This window comes from Macaca thibetana, chromosome 15 (genome assembly GCF_024542745.1).
Source record: "Macaca thibetana thibetana isolate TM-01 chromosome 15, ASM2454274v1, whole genome shotgun sequence".
Classification (NCBI taxonomy): Eukaryota; Metazoa; Chordata; class Mammalia; order Primates; family Cercopithecidae; genus Macaca; species Macaca thibetana.
This window is the reverse complement of record NC_065592.1, coordinates 24,711,934-24,739,911: the sequence shown is the minus strand read 5'-3', so window position 1 is coordinate 24,739,911 and position 27,978 is coordinate 24,711,934. Positions and strand designations below refer to the sequence as shown.

Here is a 27,978-nt window from a genome sequence, read left to right as displayed (position 1 = left end):
AGCAGGTGCCCATCCTTTAAGGGCCCTCTAGGGCTGGCTGGCTCAGGCTTGCAGAGATGCAGAGCTCACCTGTGAGTGTGGTTTTGGTTGTGGCTTGTTGGCTCTTTGGAACATCAACCTCAGCGTGGTCCCCTCCAGAGATGGGAGCATACTTAATTCTGTAACTGTCAATAGCTGCTTTGCCATTCCTCCATTCCAGGGTAATGCTGTTATCTGTCTGGGAAACACGTCGAAGGTTCCTGGGAGCATCGAGGCCTGTTTGAGAGAAGAAGGAGCATTTGCATTGAACATATCAGTCACAAGAGAGCAAGAGTCTTTGATAGCCCAAGCTGACATATGAAATGTGCCTGGAACTGGAGATAAATTACAAAATCTCAGCACATTCATCTGTCCCCATAGTTGATGTGCAAATCTAAACAAGTGCTACAGATTTGGCACCTTTCCCTATTATGGATGAGTGCGACACTTTAGTCATTTGTGTTTTTCTCAGACTTTGTGGTTAAAGAACAATGCAAAGACTTAAAAATAAGTTCATGCATGTAAAAGCTGGTCTTTTGCATTTTCTCATCATATTTCTTTCTTTCTTTATTTTTTTGAGACAGAGTCTCCCTCTGTCACCAGGCTGGAGTGTAGTGGCATGATCTCGGCTCACTGCAACCCCTGCTTCCCGGGTTCAAGTGATTCTCCTGCCTCAGCCTCCTGAGTAGCTGGGATTACAGGAGCACACCACCATGCCCGGTTATTTTTTAAAATTTATTTATTTTTATTTTTGTTTTTATTTTTGAGACGGAGTCTCGCTCTGTCACCCAGGTTGGAGTGCAGTGGCGCGATCTCGGCTCACTGCAAGCTCTGCCTCCCGGGTTCATGCGATTCTCCTCTCTCAGCCTGTAGCTGGGACTACAGGCACCCACCACCATGCCTGGCAATTTTTTTTTTTGTATTTTTAGTGGAGATGGGATTTCACTGTGTTAGCCAGTATGGTCTCAATCTCCTGATCTCATGATCCGCCCGCCTCGGCCTCCCAGAGTGCTGGGATTACAGGTGTGAGCCACTGCACCCGACCCCAATTTTTGTATTTTTAGTAGAGACAGGGTTTTGCCATGTTGACCAGGATGGTCTTGATCTCTTGACCTCGTGATCTGCCTGCATCAGCCTGCCAGAGTGCTGGGATTACAGGCATGAGCCACCGCACCCAGCCTCCTCATCATATTTCTAATAATTCACAAAGTACTTACTGAGCTCCGAAAAAATATTTACTGAATGAAAAATTGACACTTTCGAACTTTTAAAATAATGCCATAGGCTAAGGTGTTAGGAGGCTCATTTGTCATATATGTTTTCCATATACTGTATTTTACTTTAAAAATATTTATTTGAACTTTATTTTAATCAGAACTTTTGTCTCAGAATATCTGACCAGCATCTTCTATATAGGCCCCCCAGCCCCAAAAGTGCTTTGGAAGGTTATTTGGAATTTTTTTGAAAAATTAATTAATAAATTGCTACAATATTTTAAAATTTACATGAGTAGAAATACTCCTTTTTTTTTTTAACTGTAAAATGAGCCTGGAAGATACCCCAACATGGAGTGGGATGGAAATCTTTCAATCTTTCCTTTACTGTATCTGTTAACAGGCAGAGGCCTTTTACCTGTTGTGAAGGTCTCTTTGGCTGGGTTGCTTGACATGTCGCCTCTGCGGGAGATGAGGGACACCTCGTACTCAGTGTCGGGCTTCAGGTTCCCGATGGAGTACTGATTCTCGTCCTCTGTGAGATCGATGGTGGTACGGTCGCCTGGCACGTCTTTGATGCCGTAGGTCAGCTCAATGCCGTCGATCTCAGCCAGGGGCTTGAACCAGGTGATCAAAGCAGTGGTGTCTGTGACATCTTTCACCTCCATCTGGCTAGGGGCATCCAAGCCTATGATGGGCATAGGACAGAGAGGTTTCAGAGGTTAGGGCCAGTGCCTGAGGCTGAGCAGAGAGGACTTTGTAATTCTCCAGATCTGTGGGTGAATGTTTAGATAGATACTAACGGCTTGACTTTATTTTACCTTTCTGAACCTGTTTTTGGTTTGATAAGTAGGGATAATAGCAGCTACCTCTAGTGTTTTTTGTTTTTGTTTTTTGTTTTTCAAATCTTAACAGAGATAAAGCTTGCAAAACATCTAGCACAAAGCCTGGCCCATGGAGTCACATGAAAACGAAAAAAAAAAAGGTTGTTCTTTTGTTATTATCATTATTGGTATTATTACTGTTCTCATAAGTTGAGGAAACATGCTTTGGGGATACTTTATTTGAAAAAATGAACTTGGTCTCTTTAAATTTTTAATTAGGCAAAACTTCCTGGATGGTTCAAAACTTTTCCAACAGAATTACAAAGCAGAAAAGTGAGGCAGTAGACTGTCTTGACAGTGTATGAAAAGTTATTTTTGATGAAAAGGAATTCACGCAAGAAAGTCATTGCTATTTCCAGCCGTGCCTATCTTTGCATGCTCTTCTTGACCTTTTCTGCCCCACCCACTATCTGTTGTACTCTGACAGATGCTCAGAGCTCTGGAAGCACATTATGCTGTTGGGCACCACCTGGTCTCTGTACATGCTGTTCTCTCTTCTTTCTAAGATCACACTTCCCTGTAAAAATCTCCTATGCATCCTTCAAAATCCCACTTAAATGTTGTCTCCTAATGAGAAGCCTTTCTTAAACCCGGCTTCAGTAAGGTAAACATGTATTCCCTCCCTGTGGCTGCTACTGTCCTTAAAGAGCATTCTAATATCACATCTGTTTCATTGTTTCATAACAGATTTCTGTACAGTTTGAGTCAATTTAGGTGGGGTTATTCATTCATTCAGAGAGTGAGTCTTTTTAAATTCCCAGTATAGAGACAGGCACATTCTGGGTATTCAGTGAATCTTCTTCTTCTTTTCTTCTTCTCCTCCTTCTCCTTCTCCTTCTCCTTTCTTCTTCTTCTTCTTCTTCTTCTTCTTCTTCTTCTTCTTCTTCTTCTTCTTCTTCTTCTTCTTCTTCTTCTTCTTCTTCTTCTTCTTCTTCTTCTTCTTCTTCCTCTTCCTCTTCCTCTCCTTCTCCTTCCTCTTCCTCCTCCTTCTCCTCCTCTTCTTCTTCCTCTTCTTCCTCCTCTTCTTCCTCCTCTTCTTCCTCCTCTTCTTCTTCTTCCCTTCTTCTTCCCCTTCTGCTTCTCCTTCCCCTCCCTCTCCTTCCCCTTCCCCTTCCCCTTCTTCTTCTTCTTCTTCTTCTTCTTCTTCTTCTTCTTCTTCTTCTTCTTCTTCTTCTTCTTCTTCTTCTTCTTCTTCTTCTTCTTCCTCTTCTTCTTCTTCTTCCTCGTCATCGTCGTCTTCTTCTTCTTCATGTTTGTGTTTTCAGCGTTTGTTCAGTAAACAATAACAAGTGACAGGAAATTGGCTTTACATGGCGAATGAAAAGGAAGAATAATTCACAGCTGATTGTGAGAAAACTGCAGAGTCTGTTTTTGAAGTCTAGGTATTGATACATCAGTCTCGGCTCACAGATGATATAAAATGCACAACGAAAATGATGCCACAAAAAAGGACAGAAGCTGCCTGCTCTATGTCATTATAGGTGCTAGCAAGCACTCAAACCGTACCTACTGCCTTCCTTAGTCCCCTTACATTAAAGAAGTGGAGATTCGGTCAAGGACACTGATGTCCCCCTAGATTTGGGGCCCTTGAATAGCAGAAACTAACAATGCTCTGTACTTATCAGGTGCAAACATGGTGCTTTGTTATTTAGGTCTTGAGTCTTATGACAACCTCACAAGGAGGATACTGTAAACCCATTTTTCAGCTGTTGGATCTGGAGCTTAAAGAAATAGATTTTTCCAAGGTGATGGTGAATGGTAAAGATGAAATTCAAACTCAGAACTCATTGAATCCAAAGCCCCTCCTTTTCCCCCTTTACATGACAACACCTTTCAAAAATATCGACCTCAAAAGTAAATATAATACCACCTTGATATAGATGCCAGACAGAAGGAGCCAAATGTGTTTTGAACTGGAAATTTAAGGCCCTTTAAATCTGGAAAAAAGGTTAAAGGTTCAAAGGTTTCAGGTATATGTGGTAAATTGCGGCCGGCCACAGTGGCCGGCCAACATGGTGAAATCCTGTCTGTACTAAAAATACAAAATAAACAGGTAAATATCTGTCCCCCTATGTTGAAATTTATATGATTATGCAACTTCAAATGTTGGAATGTTTGTTCTAAAATAAGAAGAAATAAAGCAGACGATTCCCTAATTTAGATTTTAAAAAATCTAAAATAAGAAGAAATAAAGCAGACAATTCCCAAATTTAGATAAAAAAGAAAAGAGCAGTGAAAAAAAAAGTCTTTTGTATTGTCAGTGTACCTCCTCCATAGCAACTAAGCATTTGCTTTGTCTTTTCTTTGTCTTTCTGGTGATCTAATGATTTTTTTTTCCTGTTGGTACCTGCTTTTCTACCTACCACAGAGAGATGTTGTCAGGATGATGGAAAACACTTACTTATGGAAGAGAAAATTCTTTGAATTGGCTCTGAGCTAGGCAAAATGTGCAAATATTTAAACGCAAGATGTTCTTTCTTGTCATTAGCAACTGATTTAATTTTTCCAACAACCCCTGCCAAGAAGAGTCAATTACTTAAAGAGTTGGCGCATATGTTATCTTGAAGAAAATAAAGAGGTTTTCCTATATGGAAGTGCAAAATTATGTACGTTTTTCTTTTTAAAACATTGCGGCCTGGCACGGTGGCTCACATCTGTAATCCTAGCACTTTAAGAGGCTGAGGTGGGTGGATCACTTGAGGTCAGGAGTTGGAAACCAGCCTGGCCAACATGCTGAAACCCCCTCTCTACTAAAATACAAAAAAATTAGTCAGGTGTGGTGGCGGGAGCCTGTAATCCCAGCTAACTGGGAGACTAAGACAGAAGAACCACTTGAATCCAGGAGGCAGAGGTTGCAGTGAGCTGAGATTGCACCACTGCACCCCAGCCTGGGTGACAGAAAAAAAGGAAAAAAAAAGTCGCTTCCTGTTGGAGCAACTCCAAATTCAGGTCTTTTTCTCACCAAATGATCTAGTACTGCTAAATCCTATTCTACTCCCAAGAAGTTCTGACATCATTAGTACTGAATGAAATTTTATTTAGGTTCCCATTGAAGAGATGGAATTAACATTCTGCATAAACCAGAGCCTAGTCAATGTTAGTGGAAATGGGGTTAAAGTTATAAAACTTACCCTGGCTTAAAGTTATGCCCCTGATAGTGTTACCTATATGATGTTAAAGTCATTGAGCTTCTTTAAGCCTTAACATTAATATTTTCCCTTCCTCTGTCCTAGAACTGGGTGCTAATATTAAACTAGCCATATGGTAGATTGTTAGCAATGGGCTTAATTATCTTCAGGTAGTCACGCCCCTTTGAAAGGCGATTTTGAAATTCCTTTCATCAAGAGATGGATCTGTTTCTCTATTCCTTAAATATAAACTGGCCATGGGATGTGCTTTGATAGAAGTGATATAATGCCAATTTTGAACCTGTTCAATAGCTGTGTGAACAGGACCAGCATCCTGGAGAATGAGAGATCCTGCGAAACAAAAAGACACCATCTTGGCTAAGGTCATCCTAGGCCAATCCACCCCTAAAGCACACAGATATATGAGGAGTGCAGCCAAGAACAGATAAACTGCTCAGCTGAGCCCAAACCCAAATCACCAACATGCAAAGAATTGTTATTTTAAACCACTGTATCTGGACTTTTAAAAATGTAGCAAAAGTTAAATGATACAGATGCTATATGAGAAGGCACTTTCTCAACCAGGAGGCGCTATGAGGTACAATCAGCCTTATCATTCTATAAGTATTAAAGGTGATACTCACGTGTGGTGGTCACCCTCTTCAGGCCAGGGCCCCGGGTATTGTTTTTCACTATGTGCAGAGATATCTCATACTCTTGCCCAGGAGCCAGGCCAGTTTGCCGGTAAGAGGTCTCTGGCCTCCTCAGGCTTTTGGTGATCTCTCCCTCATCTTCTTTATTCTGAGAGATAGAGGCAGCTTAGTAAGACTTAGGGGAGGTGTCAGTCTCTTAATTTATGTGACTCATTCACTCTGCATTCATTCATTCCTCTTTTATTCTTTCATCTATTCATTAGGCACTTACTATGCATCAGATCAGTATGTGAGCTACAGAGGATACAGAGATGATAAAGACATTTCTCTAGTTTGTTTCTCCCTCTTGTAAACATTTACCCCTTTGTCGTGCAAGTCAAATGACAGAATGTGAGAGCCAAAGGAATTCTGAAGGCACAAGCTCAATCCCTCCTTTGGTAGACTGAGGCCAGCATCAGAGAAGCAGGGTGATTGTTGCAAAGTCACACAGCTAGTTGGTGGCAGAGCCTGGGCTTAAATTCAGAGAACAAGTTCCCTCCCTCACGTGTACATTTGGGTCTGGAGAGAAGGGTTGCTGAAATCTGAGATGTACTGTAGTTTGAGGGAGAGACCATTTCTTCTCTTCTTTGCATCTGAGTAGAGATTCCCAAGGTGATGAGGACAATTGGAACCTTGAGGTGACAACTTCTCTTTGTCTAGGGTATCAGCCCTAAGTGCTAAACTTACTGACTTACTAAAATCAGGGGAAAACCAACATCCCTTAAAACATAGATGCAAACACAAAACATGCTAATTAGAGCCTTGTCCTCCACGAAAAACTAAGGAAAATGAGTTGATACAGAAGTCTTCAGAACCCTTTGGTCATCTTTCAAATTCTTGAGAGCAAATGGATCTGCTCTTTTGTATTCCTTACCATATTCCGGAAGATGATCTCCCAGGTTTCAAAAGCGATATCTAGAGGATCCCACTCCACTTCCACAGATGTCTCCTTGATAGACTTGAATTTCAGGCCTTCAGGTGCAGGCAAGTCTGTAAGTAACAACACAAATAGAACATAAGGATAGGGCAGGTGTGTGGTTGGGCAACACAGCCACGATTCCACTAAACCAGACTGGATGTCTGCAACAGTCAGGGGCTGACAACCAGAGCAGGTGTCCTTTTAAAGCTTCTTCTGGGATGAGGTCTACTATGAGGTTGTATAAAAATTATTATTAGGATAAATGGCATGATTAATTTTGGCAATTTCATATGGTTAAGTCTAAAATGAACACAGGCTTTGGAATCAGACAGACTTGGGGTTAGAATCTAAGCTCTACTATTAATGTGAACTTGAGCAAATTGCACACAATGCTCTAAGCCTGAGTTTCTTCACCTGGAAAAAGAAGGTAAATATGTCTACTTCCTGGGAATGCATTGAGGCGTGAGTGATATACTCCACTGCAATGTGTAGACTGCTGGGCCTGGTTCGTGGCACACAGAGCAAGTTGAATAAATGGCAGCCAATGTTATTATTAAGCAAGAAAGGGTCGATTTCTAGCCAGAGCTTGCTTTTCAGATATGAAGATAATTATAATGATGCTAAACTCATAAACCAGAATGTTTCCACTTAAAAAAAAATAGTCAGTGAGCTCCACTGAAAAGTAATAGAGTGGTTAAGAACATAAACCTGCCAGGACTGCCAGGACTGCCAGGGTTAAAGTTTTGCCTCTACTCCTTGTTAACCGCATGATTTGGGATAAGATGCTTAACCATGTAGTCTCAGTTTCCTCATCCGTAAAATGGAGTTAACAATAGATCCTATTTCATACGTATACTAACTCATATAATGAGGACTCTTTTTTTTTTTTTCTTGAGACAAAGTCTCATTCTGTCGCCCAGGCTGGAGTGCAGTGGCATGATCTCAGCTCACTGCAACTTCTGCCTCCTGGTTTCAAGCTATTCTCCGCCTCAGTCTCCCGAGTAGCTGGGATTACAGGCATGCACCAACACGCCTGGCTAATTTTTGTATTTTTAGTAGAGATGGGGTTTCACCATGTTGGCCAGGCTGGTCTTGAACTTGTGACCTCAGGTGATCCACTTGCTTTGGCCTCCGAAAGTGCTAGGATTACAGGCATGAGCCACCACGCCTGCCCGGCCAAATGACCATTCTTGTACTAGTATGTAGACTGCTTACAACAAAGTCTGATACATAGTAAACACTTGCTAAATGTTACTTGTAATGATTTTCTCTGGCAGGAAGTATACAGGAGAGCAAGGAGAAAGATTTCATGGAAAACGAGGGATTTCTTTAAGAAATGATTCTATGGACTTAATTCTAGGCTCTTATTTGGTATAACTATAAAGAACAACTATAGGATTGTAGGGGGCCGTGGCAAGGGAGGGTTATATACTGGGTGGGCTGAGGTCAGGTGAGGCTACCCTACAGAGTTATGCTCACTCACACGTGGCCACCCTGGCACTGACAGGAATGCTCTTCTTGTTCTCCAGGATGGCAAATACACGGATAAAGTACTCCACACCAGGCTCCAGCTCCCGGATGATGGTAGACGTCTGGTCCCCAGGCACACGGAACTGCATTTCCAGGCCGCCCTCGTGGGTGGGCGTGTACACGACAAGGTACTCTGTGACCCGCATCTCATTGTCCCAGGCCAGGTTGACCGTCTCTTCCGTCACTTCTGTCACGATGAGGTCTTTGGGAGGAGACACTGGCAGGAATAAGAAAGGACATCTGGTGTCAACAATATGCCCTATAAAATCTCTCTAGGTTTGTTTCTCTTGACCTGTCTCTTCCACTGTCAGCCACAGAGGTCTGAAGATCTTCCACTGCCTCTAAAATGCAGACAGTATCAAGGACCCCCTGCTGTGATCCATCTTAAGACCTGTGGTGGCTGTTCCTTAGTCCATTTCCTTCAGGCTGGAGTCCCTTTGGTGTTTTGGCCTCTCCAACTTTCTCTGCTCCCTGAGTCTTAGTTCAGATGCAGGCTGTTGGCATGGGAAAGTGCAGTCTGAGCCTGACTCCCTGCTCTGAACTTTGAGTTACATGTCCCTAGCACTGGGAGGGTATTTTGGGTTCATCTGGTCTAATTCCTTATTTTATAGAGGTAAGTAAGGCAGAATGACTTGACCAAGCTTGCTCACCTCATCAAGTTTAGAACTTATATCTCCTCCCTGCCAGCCTGGTGTTCTTTCCAACCAGGCTTCCCTGCTTGGGCCGCACTGAACACAAAGCCATTTATTTATGTCTAGATTCCAATAACTTTAGTAAAGGCAAAGATTCTCCATTATGACAATTATAATATGGGAGGATGAGAGAAGCACAAAGAAGACACTCATTAAACATGAACATTATATTTCTCTCCTGTGTTTTCATTTAACCAGGGTTTCCTCAGCACTTACTATGTACCAGGACCCTTACCAACTGCCAGAAATAGTGCCCTTTTAAGGATAGGAGCTTTAGGATTAAAAAAACGAAACAAACAAAAAACCAAAACTAGTTACAAAAGACAATTAAAAGACAGGTCAATCTTGCAGATAATAGGCATTTAGTCTTTAGCTGAGTATGCATTTGAAACAGTTGTTTTTATGTAATCTCACTGCATATTCAATTTGGCTGAATTTTTACGTCCATCCAAATAGAGAGACTTTTTTACTGTTGGTTTGATGTCAGTGGAGAGTAGGAAATAAAGTTGACATTTAGCAAAAGAGAGGTTATCCCTTTATCTACCTCATCTTGAACACTACATGTTAAACTCTATGTAGATGAGTTAGGTAGACTCGAATAGCAGCTCTGTGATGTGTCAGCTATGTGTCCCTGGGACAATTATATAACCTCTCTGAGCCCTTCAGCCCTTAAATAGGTCACCTTGTAACAACTGAATGACAGGGCCCCCTTAAAGAGTCATTATGGGTGTGTGTCTAAATGGATATATTAATATGTGCAAAGAATCAGTGTGTATGTATGTTTATAAATATAAACATAGTTTTCCAACCCATACTAGGAGTCCACTCCATTACAGCCATCACGCTGGTCTGCACCCTGGGACTCACCCTCTGAGCAGTCTTCTCCGGCGTAGCCCTCGTTGCAGATGCAGCGGCCTGAGACGCATTGTCCTAAGTTGCTGCAGTCACTGGGGCAGGAGCGCTGGCCACAGTCCAGGCCTGTGAAGCCCTCGTGGCAGATGCATTGGCCGTCCATGCAGCGGCCCTGGCCATGACAGTCACTGGGACATCTTTGCTCCTTGCAATCTTTGCCCATGAATCCTTCATGGCACACACACTGCCCGTTCACACAGCGACCCCGGCCATGGCAGTCATTTGGACAGGAGAGTTCTGCGCAGTCAGGGCCGGTGAAGCCGTCCTCACAGACGCACTGTCCGTCCACACAGCGGCCCCTGTTGCTGCAGTCCCGGGGGCACTGGCGATCCCGGCAGTCTTCACCTGTGTAGCCGTCATCACAAACACACATGCCATTCACACAGCGGCCGTGCTGGTGACAGTCATTGGGGCAGCTCATGTCACTGCAGTCATAGCCCTTGAAGCCTTGCTCACATACACATTTGCCCTGGACACAGCGGCCCCGACTGTGACAGTCATTGGGGCACCGTAGCTGGCTGCAGTCTTCCCCAGTATAGCCCTCATCACACACACACTGCCCATTGACACAGCGGCCATGGCCACTGCAGCCATTGGGACACTTGAGCTCCCCACAGTCAGCTCCCGTGAAACCATCATCACACTCACACTGCCCGTCTACACAGCGGCCACGATTGTGACAGTCAGCAGGACACCTCTTCTCGCTGCAATCCACACCGGCAAAGCCCTCATCGCATACGCACTGCCCCTCCTCGCACCGGCCCTGGCCATGGCAGGCATGCGGGCAGGTGAGTTTCCCGCAGTCTTCACCTGTGAAGCCTTCTTCGCAGTAGCAGGTGCCATTGATGCAGCGGCCCCGGTCGAAGCAGTCATTGGGGCAGATGAGCTCACTGCAGTCTTCACCCGTGAAACCCTCATCACACACGCACTCATTCTCCACGCATCGCCCACGGTTGTAGCAATTGTTGAGACACAGAGGCTTGTTGCAGTCATCACCTGCAAAGCCTTCGTGGCACACACACAAGCCATCTACACACGTGCCGTGCTCCTCACTGCAGGGCACCGGGCAGATTTCCCGGCTGCAGTCAGCCCCGGCGTAGCCTTCAAAACAGATGCAGACTCCATTCACGCACTTGCCCTGGTCATTGCAGTCGCCGGGGCAAGCAAGCTGGCTGCAGTCCTCGCCCGTGAAGCCCTCGTCACAGATGCACTGCCCATCAATGCACTGGCCTCGAAGGTTACAGTTGCCTGGACATTCGGGCTCAGAGCAGTTGGGGCCTTTCCAGCCAGGTTCGCAGACACAGCCACATCCTTCAGTGCTGAAGTTGCCCCGACCGCTGCAGAAGGGCCTGGTGTCCACGCGGCCTGCAACGAAAGAAACAGAAGTTCTCAGCCAGGCTTAAGCAGCCACATTTCTCGGCATCTACCCAGGGCACCCAGATTCAAATTCAGCTGAAGGATGGTTGCATCCTCAGGCTCCATCTGGCTTGAGAACCATTTGTTGTAGTGTGTGAAATCAGATGAGACTCACATCCAGTTATACCAGGTAGGAATTCATAAGCTGAACTCCCCAAAATTATAGGCTTGTATGCCAAAACAGTGTGTGATTATGCATAGGGGGGTGTGTGTGTGAGTGTGTGTGTGTATTTCCACCCCTGGGGAGTGTATTCATAGTTTTTGTCACATTTTCAAGAAGTCTTACTATTTCTATGATGATTATGAGTCATACATTAGGCTGGGCTGTGTTACTATATATATATTTTGTTTGTTTGTTTGTTTGTTTTGAGACGGAGTCTCGCTCTGTCACCCAGGCTGGAGTGCAGTGGCACCATCTCTGCTCACTGCAAGCTCTGCCTCCCTGGTTCATGCCATTCTCCTGCCTCAGCCTCCTGGGTAACTGGGACTACAGGAGGCCATCACCACGCTGGGCCAATTTTTTTGTATTTTTAGTAGAGATGGTGTTTCACCGTGTTCTCGATCTCCTGACCTTGTTATCTGCCCGCCTTGGCCTCCCAAAGTGCTGGGATTACAGGCGTGAGCCACCATGCCTGGCCACTATGTTACTATTTCTTTAGTGCGTGGTCAAGGCCGGGCACATAAAAGATTCCCAAGAAATAGTTGTTGAGCTGAATGTAATTCTAACTTTTTGATTCAATATCTATGCCACATTTGGCAAGGGATTTAGACTATCTGGAGCTTAGTTTTCTTATAGATGAAGTTGGGCCAATAGCCCACTTCCCTGGGGAATATCCGAGTTAAGTGAACCCCCTAAGAGCTCACTCTTGTGTCCTTGTTATTTTTTTCTGTTTTCTTTTCCAAAGTTTTTGGTGGAAGGTTGGCTCAAGTTGGTATGTGGGTTTATATAACCAAAACATTCTAATTTTCCACAACTAAAATGAGGTAGCTAATGGCTTTCTAATTCTATAAGGACACCTTTCAGTTTGGCTCTGTCACCAGAAAAGTATCGTGCCTTTATCTTTTATTTATTTCTATCCTGAAGGCTAAGTGGAGGTCAACCTGGAGAATGTGGGGTCAAGGTTGACATTACTCGAGCTCCTTGAGGCCTAAATATTGCCTTAGCTCAGTTTGCAGAAGTCACTGGTCTGATCTCCATGGAGCTTAAGGAGAAGAAACAAAACCCACTTCTAAATAATCTGCACTGGAATATATTCACTCTATATTCTCTGTACCTAGAAACAGCTTGTATTAATATATTTTATCTCCTTCTTGACAGCAGGAAGTAAGAATTTTTTTAAAGCTGATTTGTAAAGTGAGAGTCTAAGTCTGTACTGTCTAGTATGGTGGCCCTTGGCCACACGTGGTTATTAGGCATTGAAATGTGGCTAGTCTAAATTGAGATGTTCTGTAAGTGTAAAATACACATCAGATTCCAAATAGTATGAAATAATAGACTGAAAAATATCCATTAATAATTTTTATATTGATTTCAGGCTGAAAAACTGATATTTTGGCTACATTGAATTAAATAAGAGATGATTAAAATTATGTTTACCTGTTTCTCCTTTCACATGACTGCTAGAAAATTTAAGATTACATGTATGACTCATATTTTCATTAGAGAGCACTGCTCTAAATAATCGTTTTAACTGACTACTTAGCATGACTCCTGCTGTGTATTCTCATCTGCATTTTTCCAGGGAGTTGGCAGAAGTGGAAGATAAACTAACTTATGCCTAAAGAAAATGTTTTCAAATGGGTTTAAGCGATTCTCCTGCCGCAGCCTCCCGAGTAGCTGGGATTACAGGCGTGCACCACCATGCCTGGCTAATTTTTTGTACTTTTAGTAGAGACAGGGTTTCACCGTGGCCAGGCTAGTGTTGAACTCCTGACCTCAGGTGATCCGCCCCCCTCGGCCTCCCAAAGTGCTGGGATCACAGGCGTGAGCCACTGTGGCCAGCCAGGTTTACTCTTGAAATAATTGTTGAAGAACATTTTTTCTGAGTGGCGGACACAGATTTTCAGCTCTGATTTGAAGTTGTTGAAACTCATAGCTTTATCAACTTTAGTTATTGGAGATAAAGACATAATTCCAAAGCAGCAAAATTCCTTGAAATAAGATGCATGTGGAAACAGGGCATCCATGGGAGAGTATGAGCTCTGGAGACACACAGGCACATGCAAAGTCCCTATTTCTCTCTCTGTCTCTCTCCCTCTCTCTCTTTTTTTTGGATGGTGTTTCACTCTTGTCACCTAAGCTGGAGTGCAATGGCATGATCTCAGCTCACTGCAACTTCTGCCTCTTGGTTTCAAGTGATTCTTCTGCCTCAGCCTCCTGAGTAGCTGGAATTACAGGCATGTACCACCACAGCCGACTAATTTTGTATTTTTAGTGGAGATGGGGTTTCACCATGTAGGCCAGGCTGGTCTTGAACTCCTGACCTCAGGTTATCCGCCCACCTCAGCCTCCCAAAGTGCTGGGATTACAGGTGTGAGCCACTGCACTCGGTCAAAGCCCCTATCTCTTATTGCTCTTTGTGTCATCTTGTGCCAGTGGGTTAATCCCTTTGAGTCTCATTTCTTTGATCTGCAGAAGAGGACTTATCTTTCCCTTATCTAACCTTATTAAAGGGCTGTTGGGAGGATTAAATGAGATAATACAACAGTGCCTGTTACACAGAGGTAGCTTATATGATTGTAATCATTATAATTGCTATTAAATTGGAACTTTTTTTCTAATTCTTATAGACTCAGCACTATCACAGGCAGCACTGTGAATTTGTAAGAATACTGAAATGTGAGGAACTTAACTCCTTATTGGAGGACCTTCAGGAATCCCATCCTCCTTCCAAGCCTCAGTTTCTCTATTTGTACAATGAGGTGATGGGGCCACACCAATACCTATCAGAGAGTGCTCTCTGGGGAGAAATTTCATGGCGTACTCATAGGTTTTGGGGTAGAAAGTGGGTAGATTTCATGGTCAAATACGTTTTAGAAACTTATAATTAAGGTGAAATAGGGTTTTTCAAAGCAGGGTTTATCAGAAGCCTGAAAATTCCTCTGAGAAGCAGTTGTCGCCATGACTCCTCCAAGCAGGAGAGAGATGGCTGCAGTGTCCACATTTATTTGAACATAAAATCTCTTTGTAATGAACACTCTGGGAAGCTAGTTTTCTAGTGAGCCCACTTTGGAAGCAAGTGATGGATGCGGCTATGCTCTTCATTTCTCCGTATTTGCACAGTGTGGGACTGGGCCGGTCGCCAGCTCATACCTATGGCAGACTGGAGACAGCAGCCTGCTCCTGCAGCACATTGCTCCCTCAGGGAAGACACCAGGTTCTCCAGCTCCTCCAGTCTGCTCAGCAGCTCCTTAACATCAGGCGCTGCGGCACAGCCACAGGCCCGGCGGGGGATGTTGATGCGATGTGTGAACACAATCTGGTTTTCCCCATCCACTGTGTGCTCCTGGAAGCTTTCGCTGGGCTCTGAAGGTGGGGCCAGGTCTTTCTCCCCACTGGCTGACTCCAGATCCACCGAACACTGGGATCCCACTGGCAGCTTGATGTTGTAGACGTGGTTAAACACCACTGGCTGGTTCTCCTCTGGCAGGGTGATGTTCACCCCACTCTGTCGCTTGTGCCGGATGACTTTCTTGAGGACCCCACCTTCGGTAAGGAGGGCAAGCAAAGCAAGAAGGACACCTGCCGACAGCCGAGTCATGGCCCCCATGGTGGAGGTGGGTTTGGCTGGGTGCTGCTGGAGTTCTACAGTTCTGGGGTGTCTCACTCTCAGCAGAATTGGGGATTTAGAAGCACAAAGTAGACTTCAAATCCGTTGTCCCTGATCTTCTCGAAAGAATTATTTTCTACAAGCAAAGATGAAGAAAAAAATTATGAGTATCTACTATTGAATATATTGAATATCTGTAATTCCAAGTGAATTTTGATTTTATTTCCCTGTATTTGAAGCTCTCCTGATAATCTTTCATTACATACCCTTGTAAAAACATAAAATGGTCTCTAGAAGAACTTTGCCACTTGAAGGAATGATTTCACTCACTATTCAACTTCTGGAAATTTAAGGAGACAGAAAAATAGAGAGAAAAAGGTAAAATATTGAAATGAAAGAGACACAGGTTAGTATCTTGGCTGTAGCTTTGGTCCCTTGGATAAGTTATGTAACTTTTCTTTGCCTTATTTCACTTTCTGTGTAGTGAAGATCATAATTGCTAATGACAGGGTTAAAAGAATGATGTAGAAGTTATTTGTGTATTCAGTAATTCCTTCAGTATTTACAAAGTCCTCTGAATGAATTATTACAGTGTTATAAAGGCCCTAGTCCCGGTAGATGTTCAGTAACTCTTGCCTCTTATTATTGATCTTCAAAACTGATTTTCACACCATCTGCTGGTTCTCTTCTGTCATGAGAGGTAGAGGTTAATATAAAGGATGACTCTAGGAGGCAAACTGAGTTTTAATTCCAGTAGAGTTTCTTACTAGTTATGTGACTGTCAGCATAGCATTCAGTCTACTCCTCTGCACCTCAGTTTCCCGGCTCCTTGATTTATTTCCAAAACCTTCAAAAGTCCAGTTTTTAGAAGAGCCTGACAGAATATTCCTGAACCAGTTGTCTAAACTGAAATTCACAGCTCAGAAAGGATGTCCAAGAGCCTCTGATGTCTTCTCCAATCAACAAGTACTTAGAGCATTTTTACAGAGGTCTGAGGGTGGGAGAAATAAATATAAGACCAAGTGTATATATACCATCAGGGCAGTTAACAATAGAATTAAGAAGAAAATGGAATAATCCATTCAGTACTTAAGAAGCAAAGCAAGAAAGAATGTATAGGATTTGTTTTGTGGTATAGTGTATAACTGCCTATGGGGTTTGAAAATAAAAAGGAATGGTCAAGAGAAAGGTGGGGCATAGCTTATGGGAAAGGGAGAGTAATATTTAAACTGAGACTTAAATAGTGAGAAGAATTAGATGGGAACAGAATATGGAGGAGAATATGCTACCATGAAGCAGTTCTCACTTTGCCAAGTTATCTTATTCATCTATCTCAGAGCTATTCACCGGTAGGGGCAATCAGGCAGCGGAGAAAAGGGGACTTGTCAGAGGCAGTTGAGAAACTAAATAAAGACAGGAAGAAATGGCAGTTATAATATTCACTAAAACAATGCCATGGAGGCATGTGAAAGTGATCTACACATGATATGAAGTCATTCATGGTTTTCTTTAATTAGGGAATGCACCTGAGTAAAGTTCAAATGATAATTGAAGAGCTATTTATTTATTTATTTATTTATTTATTTATTTATTTATTTTCTGAGAAGGAGTCTTGCTCTGTTGTCCAGGCTGGGGTGCAATGACGTGATCTCGGCTCACTGCAACCTCCATCCCCCAGGTTCAAGCGATCCTCCTGCCTTAGCCTCCCAAGTAGCTGGGATTACAGGTGCATGCTGCCATGCCCAGCTAATTTTTTGTATTTTCTTTTTTTTAGTAGAGATAGTGTTTCTCCGTGTTCCCCAGGCTCATCCCAAACTCCTGAGTTCAGGCAATCCACCTGCCTTGACCTCCCACATTGCTAGGATTACAGTCATGAGCCACCGTGCCCGGCTGATATTTGTTTTTTAACATGTCATTTAGAAATTGACACTTCCCTATGCCCATGATGTTCTTATATTTGCACATTGTAAGTTAGTTGTTTATGTCAATTAGTGGTGGTGCTTGGATTGCTCAGCCTATAAGAAGGTTTCTAACTTTTTTCTGGAAAGATTTTATCCTAATGATAGAATGCATCAACATGATCCCAACTGACCATCTCCTTCTTCATGACAGAAAGCCTTTGCAAAACTTAGAGAGGAATTGCGGCAAAGAAAATTGAACTGGGAAACATTTCTATATGACTGATCAGGGGCCTAAAGACTGAGAAAGCATAGTGCATTTAACCAAGAAGGTCCTATCCACATACCCACCACATTCTAATTATATTCTTATTGACACTTTACCAACTATTCCTGTAATATATATTTAGGGCATCTTCTCCTAGTTAGACCAAAAACAAACAAACAAACAAAAAAATAAACAACCCCCCCCAGAAACAAAACAAACAAAAACCAAAAAAAAAAAAAAAAAAAACCCCAAAAACAAAGAAACAAAAAACACCCAACCTTCTTTTGAGCATGCTTTCTCATTGAAATAGCTCCTTAACTAACAATGTGTGGGTCTGTAATGTAGGTAAGGCCACTGAATGAAGATTATTATAAAAAAGGAGACTTGGCATGTTCTCTCCTTTCAAACCAATTTGGCCATCTTACGTGTTTACTGGACAAATATTTATTGGTTGCACAGTCTACTAGAATAGCTGCTCTAACTCTCTTCACCTTCACAAAGTTCTACTTTCCTACTCCTTTCCCATCAATTCTTAGCTTTTTTTTTTTTTTTTTTTTTTTTTTTTTTTTTTAGAAAGGGCCACGGGCCAAGCTTGAAATGTTTTTGGACTTCTCCCTGACACTTTTGTGTGTGTTGCTAAATGACTTAAATTTCCATCTAAAAAGCCATTATAGTTGCTGATTGAGACTCCAAGGCAATGAGTTTAGAGTAATAATGACCAGAGTGTGAGTAGTGTGAGGATTTCTCACTGTGTGTTTAAGAGATGTGCACTGGTACCACCAAATGTTGCATCGTTGGGGGAAAGAGTATGTTATTCTTGAACATTGTGTATTTCCTATTGGCTCATGGTGGTCTGAGGGAAGGCGGGTGTTTTTGTACTTTGGGAAAAATCCATTATATTTTCAGTGTTGTAGAAAATGATTAGGCTTTGGAATTAGACATACCTGGGTTCAAATGTCACTCATCAGCCCTGTAACTTTGGCAAGCTACTTATCATCTCTAAACTATGACCTCATTTATAACACAGGAGTCAAAACCTTTCCAGAGAAAATTAAGGATTAGAGACCTGTACATAAAGTACCCAGCATGGTGTCAAGCCCGTAGTAGGCACTCATTAAACAGTAGTTCCTATTTTGTTGCACCCCTGGGAACAAAACCTAACAAGAGTCCATGCCAATAGCCTCCTTTTACTTAAGCCTGAGCTTGACCTCCTAGTTGAATACAGTCCTAAACTCAGCAGCAACTTGGATGTAGATCAAAGAAGAGCTGCAGAAATCACTGGTGGGCGAGGAGATAAATTTACTAGAACTAGAAATATTTATATGAGAGAGGGAAAAAATAGGGAGCAAATAATGACCTTTAAGAATGTGAAATATTCTCATGCAGACAACTGGCTGTTTTAAGTCTCCTTTGTGGATGAACCCAGGGAAAATTACTTGAGATTGCAGTTGGAGGTATTTAGGTTAGACATGAAGAATCATGTTCTGATAGTAGGACTTTTGTAATTTCAGAATGAGCAACTTATTCTACAGAGACTCTTTAGAAAACACAAACAGATTCTAATCTTTATAGAAAATCGATCAGCAGTAAAAGGTCTGGAAAATATCTTGTAGGAGGAAGGACTACAGACCTGGGCATGTGTATTTTGTAGTTGAGAGAACCAAGGTTGAGTGAGTCAGGGTTACTATGTATAAATCCTGGCAAAGCAGGCACTGGCTTGCCTCTTGTAGCCCCTAAGGACAGAACAAGTGCCTGTGTGTGTGTGTGTTTACATGCTGGGGATGGGGCAGGGAGGGAGGGTTGGTTATGAGAAGACAAATTTCAGCACAACAGGAGAAAGGCTTTTCTAGTTGGAATTGGCACCCAATAGAAAGGGCTTCTTTGGGAATGTAGCAGGTTCCAAAGCACCAGAATGTGAATAGAATGGTGATGAAGGGCACAAGTTTTATAGGCAAATTGTCTTAGGTTTGAATTACTGTTTGATCACTTCCTGTTCCTTGTGCAAGATATCATCTGTGACCATAAGCTAGAGTCTTGTCATCAATAAATGTGTTAAGGGAGTCCTCATAGTGCATGAGATAATGTGTGTAAAAGAAATGGCACACAGTCTTCGGTAGCAGTAAGAGCTTAATAAAGGGAAACATTTGTAACGAAAAATATGGACTTTAATGAATGTGTTTTTTTTCTAGGATTTTCTTTCTCCTAAACTTTGAAAGCCCTACTTTGGCATATGTCTGTTTTTAAGAAAAGACAAGAGTTCTGCAGCAAAGTGAGAACTTTTCCTCTCTCAATGATCCCAGAAAATATGCATGCCCTGATATATATATATCTCTCACTATAGTTGTTCCAATTATATTATATATATTATTATATTATAATATGTGATGTAACATACTAAATATTATAAAACAATGAAAGATAATATAATATAGATAATATATTACATATTATGTTATATATGTAAGTGTGTGTATATCTTTCATGGTGATATTTAAGGATCTGGTAAGTCAATGATTGCAAAGAAGGGCATCAGGAAGAGACATAGCCTTTGCATTGGCGCAAAATACAGATTTTTGGAGTCACATACCCAGGACAAAGCTATTTCTAAGCTAAGCGTGTTGTGCTGCCTTTTGCTCTGCCTCAGCTTATGTATCTAATGCAAAAGAAGACACATGTGTCTTTCTTTCTTTACCAAAATTAATTTTTAGAGTCAAATAAATACCCGTGAATTATGAAATTGTTTTTGTGAGATTTTCTATGTATTTCCATCCCTGTCAATGTCTCACAAACTAATTAATCTGGTGAAAAAAATCCACAATAAAAATTTCCCCATGAGATAGAAAATTTAAGAAGAGGTAAAACACTTTGAATTCATTGGTCTTGAGCTGCTCTGTCCAATATGCCGCCTGTGATTATTAAAATTAATTAAAATTAAATGCAATTAAAAATCTCATTCCTCAGGTGATCACTCACATTTCAAGCACCTAAGAGCCCATGGGGCTTGTGGTCACAATATGAGACAGTGCAGATGAAGAACATCTCTGTCATCCAAAGAAGTTTTATTGAGCAGCACTGGTTTAGAGGATTGCTTGTTTTTACTAAGCCCACGGTACAAAATGAGGAGACTGAGACTTAAAGAGGTCAAGAAGAATCTACAAGAAAGTTTCAATGTTGTTAAGTTTCTTGACTAATGAAAATGGGTGAGTACCTCAGATACAAGTGCCTTGGGATTAGGGAGAAAAAATGGCTTCTTTTTAGCAACTAACTCAATTAACTATAGCAAGCATGTATGTGCATTGTAGTTTCCATACCTTACATGTTTGAACATATCCAGGCACAAGTGAGAAATAATCCTCAAGGCTATTGTTCTTTGCAGATCTGAAGAGATAACTACCCTGTGTCAGATCAGCATCCTTTCCCCCAACCTTGTCCTTGGGTTAAGAAATGTATTTTTCTGCCTCCCTCTGCACACCTTAGAGTCTCGTGAGAATCTTCTCCCCACGTCAAACTAAAACCAAATTGCTCCAGGAACCACTCTGGCCAAGTCTGCTGTCTCTTTCTGTCTGCTTCAGCCTCTCCTTAGAAGCTGGAGGAACTTGTCAAAGACAACTCATGACTCCCGTTCCTCTGCTGTCCCTGCACTGCTGTGCTCCAGTTTTGAGAGCACTCAGTCCATACCCTTCAGCCATCTAAACATTTCTGTTAATGAAGCAGCTGGGTATGGGGGAAAGAGTCTGGTCTTTGGAGTAAAATAAACCTGTGTTCAGATACAGTTCTATCACTTTAGCAGCTGCTCCCTATGGCCAATCCCTTTCCTCTCTGAACCTCACTTTCCCTGCCTCCTCTCCCCGGGGATACATATGCCTATCTCATAGTGTTGCAGGAGAGTGGGATGAAATGAGAAGACACATGTTAAGCTACTGGCACAGTGTCTGGCACACATTAAGGTGTGCTTAATATGTGACAGCTAATGATAACAGCAGCAGTAATGACAACACTGATCAAATACAGAATAGATCAGAAAGAAAACCTTGTCTTCAGAAGGGATGGGGGAATCAGGGAGATACATTCATGACTATAACAAGTAACAAAAGAGACTGGCCAACTCATACCCATTGAGGGTCCCAAGAAAGACATCTCAAAAAAGTGGCATTTGAGATGTACTAGAAAGATGGGCAAGATTCTGAAAAATGGTTGGATACAACTCCAGTAGGTGGGTTCAAATGGAAGCCTACAGCATCCTAGAAAAAAGAAACACCATGAGAAAAGGCAAAGAAGTTGGAATGCATGGGTGGTGAGGAGAATTAAGAAGATGGCTGTAATAATAGTGGCTTATCCTTGTGGGTGCCAGACACATGCTAAGGTGGTGTAGTATGCAGGGAATATGGAGAGGTCTCATTCTACTAGGGTATGAAATAACGCATAGGAAAGTGGAAAGGCAGAGACTACATGGTGTTGGCAGAAGCCATATTAGGAAGGATATAAAAGATCAACATGAAAAGCTGGTACTTAACTCAGTAAGCAGTGTGGCACCTCTGTAAGGCTAGGTGCCTAACTGTTCACAGTTAGTCATCTGTTGAGAAGGCTGGGTAGAATATAGGCTTTAATATTTAGTCCCCCATTATCCAAATACCTGGTACATTTACGGCCCAAGCGCCCTACAAAAAATAAGAAGATGAAAACAATGGTCCTGAAAGCTTTTGGGGGGAGTGTGGGGTAAGAGAGGGGTTAAATGTTAAGCTTTAATCTTATTTCAGTTGTCTTGGTATTAAATGTTATCAGTGTTGAATCATTTCTTCAGATTTTGGCATTACAGACTTTTATTCAGAGCGTTACTGTGAGATAACAATTTATTTATAAGGTTGAGAAACCAAGGCCAGTGTCATGCCCGTCTTAATGGCTTTTTAGCACATAATTTTACACATTAAGATGCCTATTGGCTTGCTGTCAAATCCTTCTTTTTTTCTCTTTTACTAGTAGAGCTGTTTGGTAGCTAACCTTTTGGAAGCAGCAGGGAATAGACTAACAGTTATTTTTGGGCACCTCACTGCAGGACAAAGACCATTGCTAGACAAAGAAATCAACAATCTGAATTTTTCCCTGATCACAGCTGGAGAATAAACAATTTCATTTTTAGATAAAGATAAAACTTCCAACTGGCTAGAATCATGTTTCAGAATTAGTTGCCTATGACTTCATTTTTAGTACCTCATGGAATATATTTATCTTGTTGACTTAAGCACGTACATGAAATATTCTAGGTTTGGGAGGACAAGGAGAATTCCTGTCATTTAGAAATGCAGATGAATTTGTTTCCACATCATTTTGGCAACTCATGAGGCAGCTTATACCAAATTTTTCTTCTCACTTACAGGCAAAAGGGTTTTATTGTGCATGGCCTGTCAAGCGTAGAGTTGCTTACATGGGCGTTCTTAAATGTCCTAGAAATTCCTCACCCTTTGTCCTTCCCAACATCCATAAATTCCTTTTTGGAATGTGTCAGGAAGAGAGAGGAGCCAGGAAACAGCCTTAAGTGTGGATTTTTTTTTTTCCCTGAGGACATCTGATCTCCATAGTTGAATGAGTCCAGCACAACCTGTGTCATAAGAGAACTGAGAAAACTCTTAACTGCCAAAGTAAAGACCCTCCTAACCCTAGGTGTTTGAAGAATTCCAGAACTGAGAAGTGGTTATCCATTTAGGCAGAACAGTGGCTTAACTGATGCCCGGTTAAGATGTTGGGGGAGCCAGCGATTATCCGAGAGGACTGAGAATTATTTTTTAAATGATTTATTCTTGCATTCAACAGAGATGTGTTGAACAAATGTAAGAACAGGCTATGGGATAGCCTAGTGGTGGGGGGGTGTTTCAGAAGCCAATGATGGTCTTGCCCTTAATGAGCTCACAGTTTGGTATAGAAAGCAGACATGTAAACAGATACCTGTTGCGAAGAATGATAAATACTAACATTGACAGATATCAAAGAAACATCTGTGCAATGTTTGAGGATATCTGCTCTCGCATCAGTCAAACACTGCTAGATCCTTACTCTGCCACTTGCTATTAATTTGAAACACATGGAATTACCACTCTTTTCTTTTTTTTTTTAATTATACTTTAAGTTCTAGGGTACATGTGCACAACGTGCAGCCTTGTTACATATGTATACATGTGCCATGCTGGGGTGCTGCACCCATCAACTCGCCAACTACATTAGGTATATCTCCCAATACTATCCCTTCCCCCTCCCCCCTCCCCACAACACGCCCCGGTGTGTGATGCTCCCCCTCCTGTGTCCAAGTGGGAATCACCACTGTTTTAGGTTAGAAATGGTTGGGTAGTAGCATATCCACAGGGCTCCATCCAGTAGCTGTCTTGGTTGTGTAACATTGCCTGTCTGGGCCTTAATTTTCACATCTGTAAAATGGGAACACTAATATCAACTGCACAATAAAGTTCATTCAACTGAAAGTGAGAAAAATGAGATAATACAGGCAAAACATTCAGTAGCTAACACTTAAAAAGAGGGAGACCTTAGCAACTGGTGTGTTTTGGTATTATATGATTATTCTGTCTTTTGCTTGGAGACGGCATTTCTAACAGAAGGCTAGTCTCTGAAGGATAAGATCTATAAGACAAATCTGGGAAGCCCTCTCTTTCCTGCTGTTGCTTTTTCCATGGAAATGTGTACATCTTAGTGTTTCAATTTGTCAAGTAGCAGAGACACTCTAAAATTTTTAGGAAAGTGAGGAGGCTGTGGCTACAACCCTGGGTTTCCTCCTATCCTACCTCTTTTAACTCAGTAGCAAGAAAAGCAAACGAATTAGCCTGGGGTGGGGCTCTTTTCTGGGAGGTCAGGACCCTGGCCAAGGTTTCTCAGGGGCAGTGCTGCCGTTGGGATGGCTGTCCATGCTGCTGAGCCAGGGCTTTCTACAGAATAGACTGCCTGTGGTTTAGTCTTTCAAGACTGTGTTCCTAACGGGAAATATTTGGCTCAGCTTCTCAGTACTTTCCAAAGACACAGACAGACATCAAATTATAGAATCAAAATCATGCTTGAGCAGGACTTAGAAGCAACTGTAGAAGATCACTGGGTACAGGCATGGCAAGTCTGTGGCACAAAACACTTCATTCTAGTGCATGGGGCAGACACAGCTAATCAATAACAACACACTTCTGAGGAACCCTACTTAAGAATCATTCTGAATCATCACTTCAGGCAGCCAATTAAGTAGTATATAAATAGAGGTAGGTATATCACATGAAACTTATTTGCTATACTACCTAGTTATTTAAGAGAATAACTGAATTGAAACACCCACAGAGAGTCACTAGGTAATCAGTGGTGACTTTTACTAATTAACTATTAAAGCTGATATTAAAATCCAGAGATTTTGCTTTTGGGTCAAGGAGTTCAACTGAGATTGATCTTTTCCTCTAGACCACCGGGAGGCCTTCAAAAAGGAGTGTATATGTATGACATGGTGACTACAGTTAATAATAACATATTGTATACTTCAAATTTGCTAAGATAGTAGTAGATCTTAAGTGTCTTTATCATTGACACACAGAGGTAACTATGTAAAGTGATGGATGTATTAATTAGCTTGAATCTGGTAATCATATCACAATGTATACATATATTAAATCACCACATTGTATACTTTAAATGTATAAAATTTTAATTTGTCAATTATACCTCAATAAAGCTGGCAGAAAAAAACTTAAAAAAAGTGCATACGAAAGTCATTCAGTAATTCTTAGTCTGAGGTTATTGTAATGATCTCCAGAGAGAAATATAGGTGGTGGGATCCTGGAGCGCATTTGTGTTAAAGTATTTCTAGACTTCTTGACCCTGTTGAGGTTTTTGCTTTTCTGTCTCTCTATCCATCCATTCATCCAACTATCTACTTTTTCAGTACATACGTGCCAAGCCCTGAGTTAAGTATGAACAATACGACACTGAAGAAGATAAATGTGTTCCGTATAATCACAAAGCTCATAATTTCCTCCCAAAGAGTCACAAAATGCTATTTATTTAGTTATTTATTTTTTGAGATGAAGTCTCACTCTGTTGCTCGGGCTGGAGTGCAGTGGTACGATCTCGGCTCATTGCAACTTCCACCTCCCAGGTTCAAGCGATTCTCTTGTCTCAGCCTCCTGAGTAGCTGGGATTACAGGTGCCCACCACCATGCGCAGCTAACTTTTTGTATTTTTAGTAGAGACGGAGTTTCGTCATGTTGACCAGGCTGGTCTCGAACTCCTGACCTCAGGTGATCTGCCCGCCTCTGCCTCCCCAAATGCTAGGGTTACAGGCGTGAGCCACTGCACCCAGCTGCAATTGATTTTAACTTCATGTATAGCTGATTTAGTATTTGTGATATTCTTAAGTGCCACTGCAGGTTGAGAACATGGTGAACACTCCCAAGCCAATAGCAAGAGTATAAATGTTAACATTATTTCAAGAGCGAATTGCTATTCACTTACTATGGACCTCCCAATGTGCTGGGTACTTTGGAAAATAGGCCAAGTAAGCAGTTATTTTTTGTTCCTAGAGATCTCAGAAATTAGAAGATCATATACAAGCAAGGTCTGGTATTAATGCCAGCCTGAATGAGATAATTGTGTGTCAGTTTGCAATGGGAAGTTCATGGAGGGCTTCCTAGAAAAGCAAAGACTTACAATCACCAAATATTGGTTGAAGAGGCCTTGGAAGATCATTAAGAAGTTAACATAATAATAATAATAATCAGGAAGTTGACATCGTTATCATCACCATCATAAGTAATACGGATATCATTAACTATAATTTATTAAGTGTTGATTTTGCCAGAGCCTGTGCTTAGTTAGCATTTTAAATTTCCAATTTCAAATTCACATAAAATTATGAGATAGTATTTGCACCCTCATTCTGCAGCTGATAAAACTGAGGCATAGAGTCTTTACATGGTTTGTGCAGGTTCAGACATTATTAAGTTATGGAGTCAGGATTTGAACCAAAGCCCATCTGAGTCCAAAGTCAGGGCTCTGAACCATGGTTTTTTACAGGCTTTTGTGCTGGAGGGCCAAGCAAAGGAGCTGTGAGTCAAGAACAGCCCCAACCTCTGACTATATAGCTTCCCAACACCTGGCTCAAAGCAGTAGACAATCAATCCCCGAGAAGTAGACCATTAAGATGCTAGACAGCCTGTGACTGCTATGGAGATGAAGCAAGCTAACAGATACCTTTGGGATGCTGCCATTTCTCAGTGATCATTGAGCGAGGGTTCCAGATGCCTTGAAGGCTTCTAGAAGCCTTTTTGCCATCTCTGCGAGAATAAATCTATCAGTCCTTCAAGATGCTGCTTAAAAAAATCTACTATTGAAAGTTTTATCAGGTAACTTTGGCCTAAATTTATCTTTCTCTCTTCTGAATTGTCTGGGGAATTGATATGATATTATTTCATTTATCATTTAAAAAAAGATTTGGAATGGCTTTATTACGCGTGCATAATTCCATCTCTTAGGAAATTAGCTAATTCTAGCTTATATTTGTATTAGTCTATAAACAGTGGGTTTGCATACAGTTATTCTGCATGCAGTTAGATTGTATGTAGACTATAAGCTCTATGAGGGTAGGGATATATCTGAGACATTCATCTCTGAATGCCCAACACAAAACATTTTATCTAGAACATAGTAAATGCACAATATATTTATATTAAATAAAATGAAGCTGAATGTATTTCTTGGTAAGATGTATCAAGGAATTTATCACAGTCTCAGTTCTGAATTAGTTTGTTTTTGTTTATTCAGTTATTCAGTGAGTACTTACTATGTTCCAGACACTACACTAAGTGCAGAGGGTACAAAAGTGACAAAGACAGACCTAGCTCCTTCCCATGAGATTCTAGACATCAACCCAAGGGCTTTTAAGAGCTCAGTGCTTTCTACTTTGAAACAAGATTTCTTTATGACCAAATAAACTTGGTCATAAAGTTTGGCCAGGCCTAAGATGCACTCAGCATGAAAATTTGGTTTTGGTGTGAAGAAAGCATCCTGGGTTATTAGTTAGTAGCACTTTCAATTTCATTGCAGTATTTGTCATTTTGTTGTACTGTTGTTAAATCTAGGTCTCCCTTCCTCATTTAAAATTTTTACCTTCATTACTTTTTTTTAAGTTCCCAGATACTTGGCCTTTTATGAGGCCATATAACAGGAAGTGCAATAAATTGAAGATCTGGAGGAGAAGCTCTGAGCTCCACTTCTGCCAAGCAGGTCTGACCAACAGGGTCATTGTGTGACCTTGGGCAAGTCACATCCACTCTTGAGGCCTCAGTTTCTCATGTAAAATGAGCAACCGTGTATGGTTCCCAATTCTAACATCCCTTTGGTTCTAGTGATCTGTGGTCCATTGCTAATTTCACAATATTTTTGTTGAACTTTATTTTGAATTTCACTTTAGACCCAAGTCAAATGGCCAACATTAAATACAAAACCCTCTAAATACTGTTTCTTTCCATAGTTTGGCTTAAGCATTGGTGGTGCCTCACGACTTCCTCCATCCTGCCCCTTGAACAGAAGTTCCATTACCAACCAAATTAAATCCACAAATCTTAATCCATAAAATATTTCCATCCAGACACAATAACGAGATT

The 27,978-nt window shown here is 41.7% G+C and overlaps 1 protein-coding gene across 8 annotated transcripts in view; it reads right to left on the bottom strand.

Moving 5' to 3' along the window:
• The window catches only part of TNC (tenascin C), a 98,291-nt gene that overhangs the window by 56,117 nt on the left and 14,196 nt on the right, over positions 1-27,978 (bottom strand). For all 8 annotated transcript variants that reach the window (XM_050762030.1, XM_050762033.1, XM_050762034.1 and 5 more), the window contains exons 2-8: positions 14,719-15,311; positions 9,945-11,354; positions 8,339-8,602; positions 6,811-6,926; positions 5,889-6,045; positions 1,651-1,920; positions 70-255 (exon numbers count right to left, since the gene is read on the bottom strand). In XM_050762030.1, the coding sequence (XP_050617987.1) occupies positions 70-255; positions 1,651-1,920; positions 5,889-6,045; positions 6,811-6,926; positions 8,339-8,602; positions 9,945-11,354; positions 14,719-15,175 (2,860 nt within the window). In that variant the 5' untranslated portion in view covers positions 15,176-15,311. The remainder of the gene's footprint in view (positions 1-69; positions 256-1,650; positions 1,921-5,888; positions 6,046-6,810; positions 6,927-8,338; positions 8,603-9,944; positions 11,355-14,718; positions 15,312-27,978) is intronic.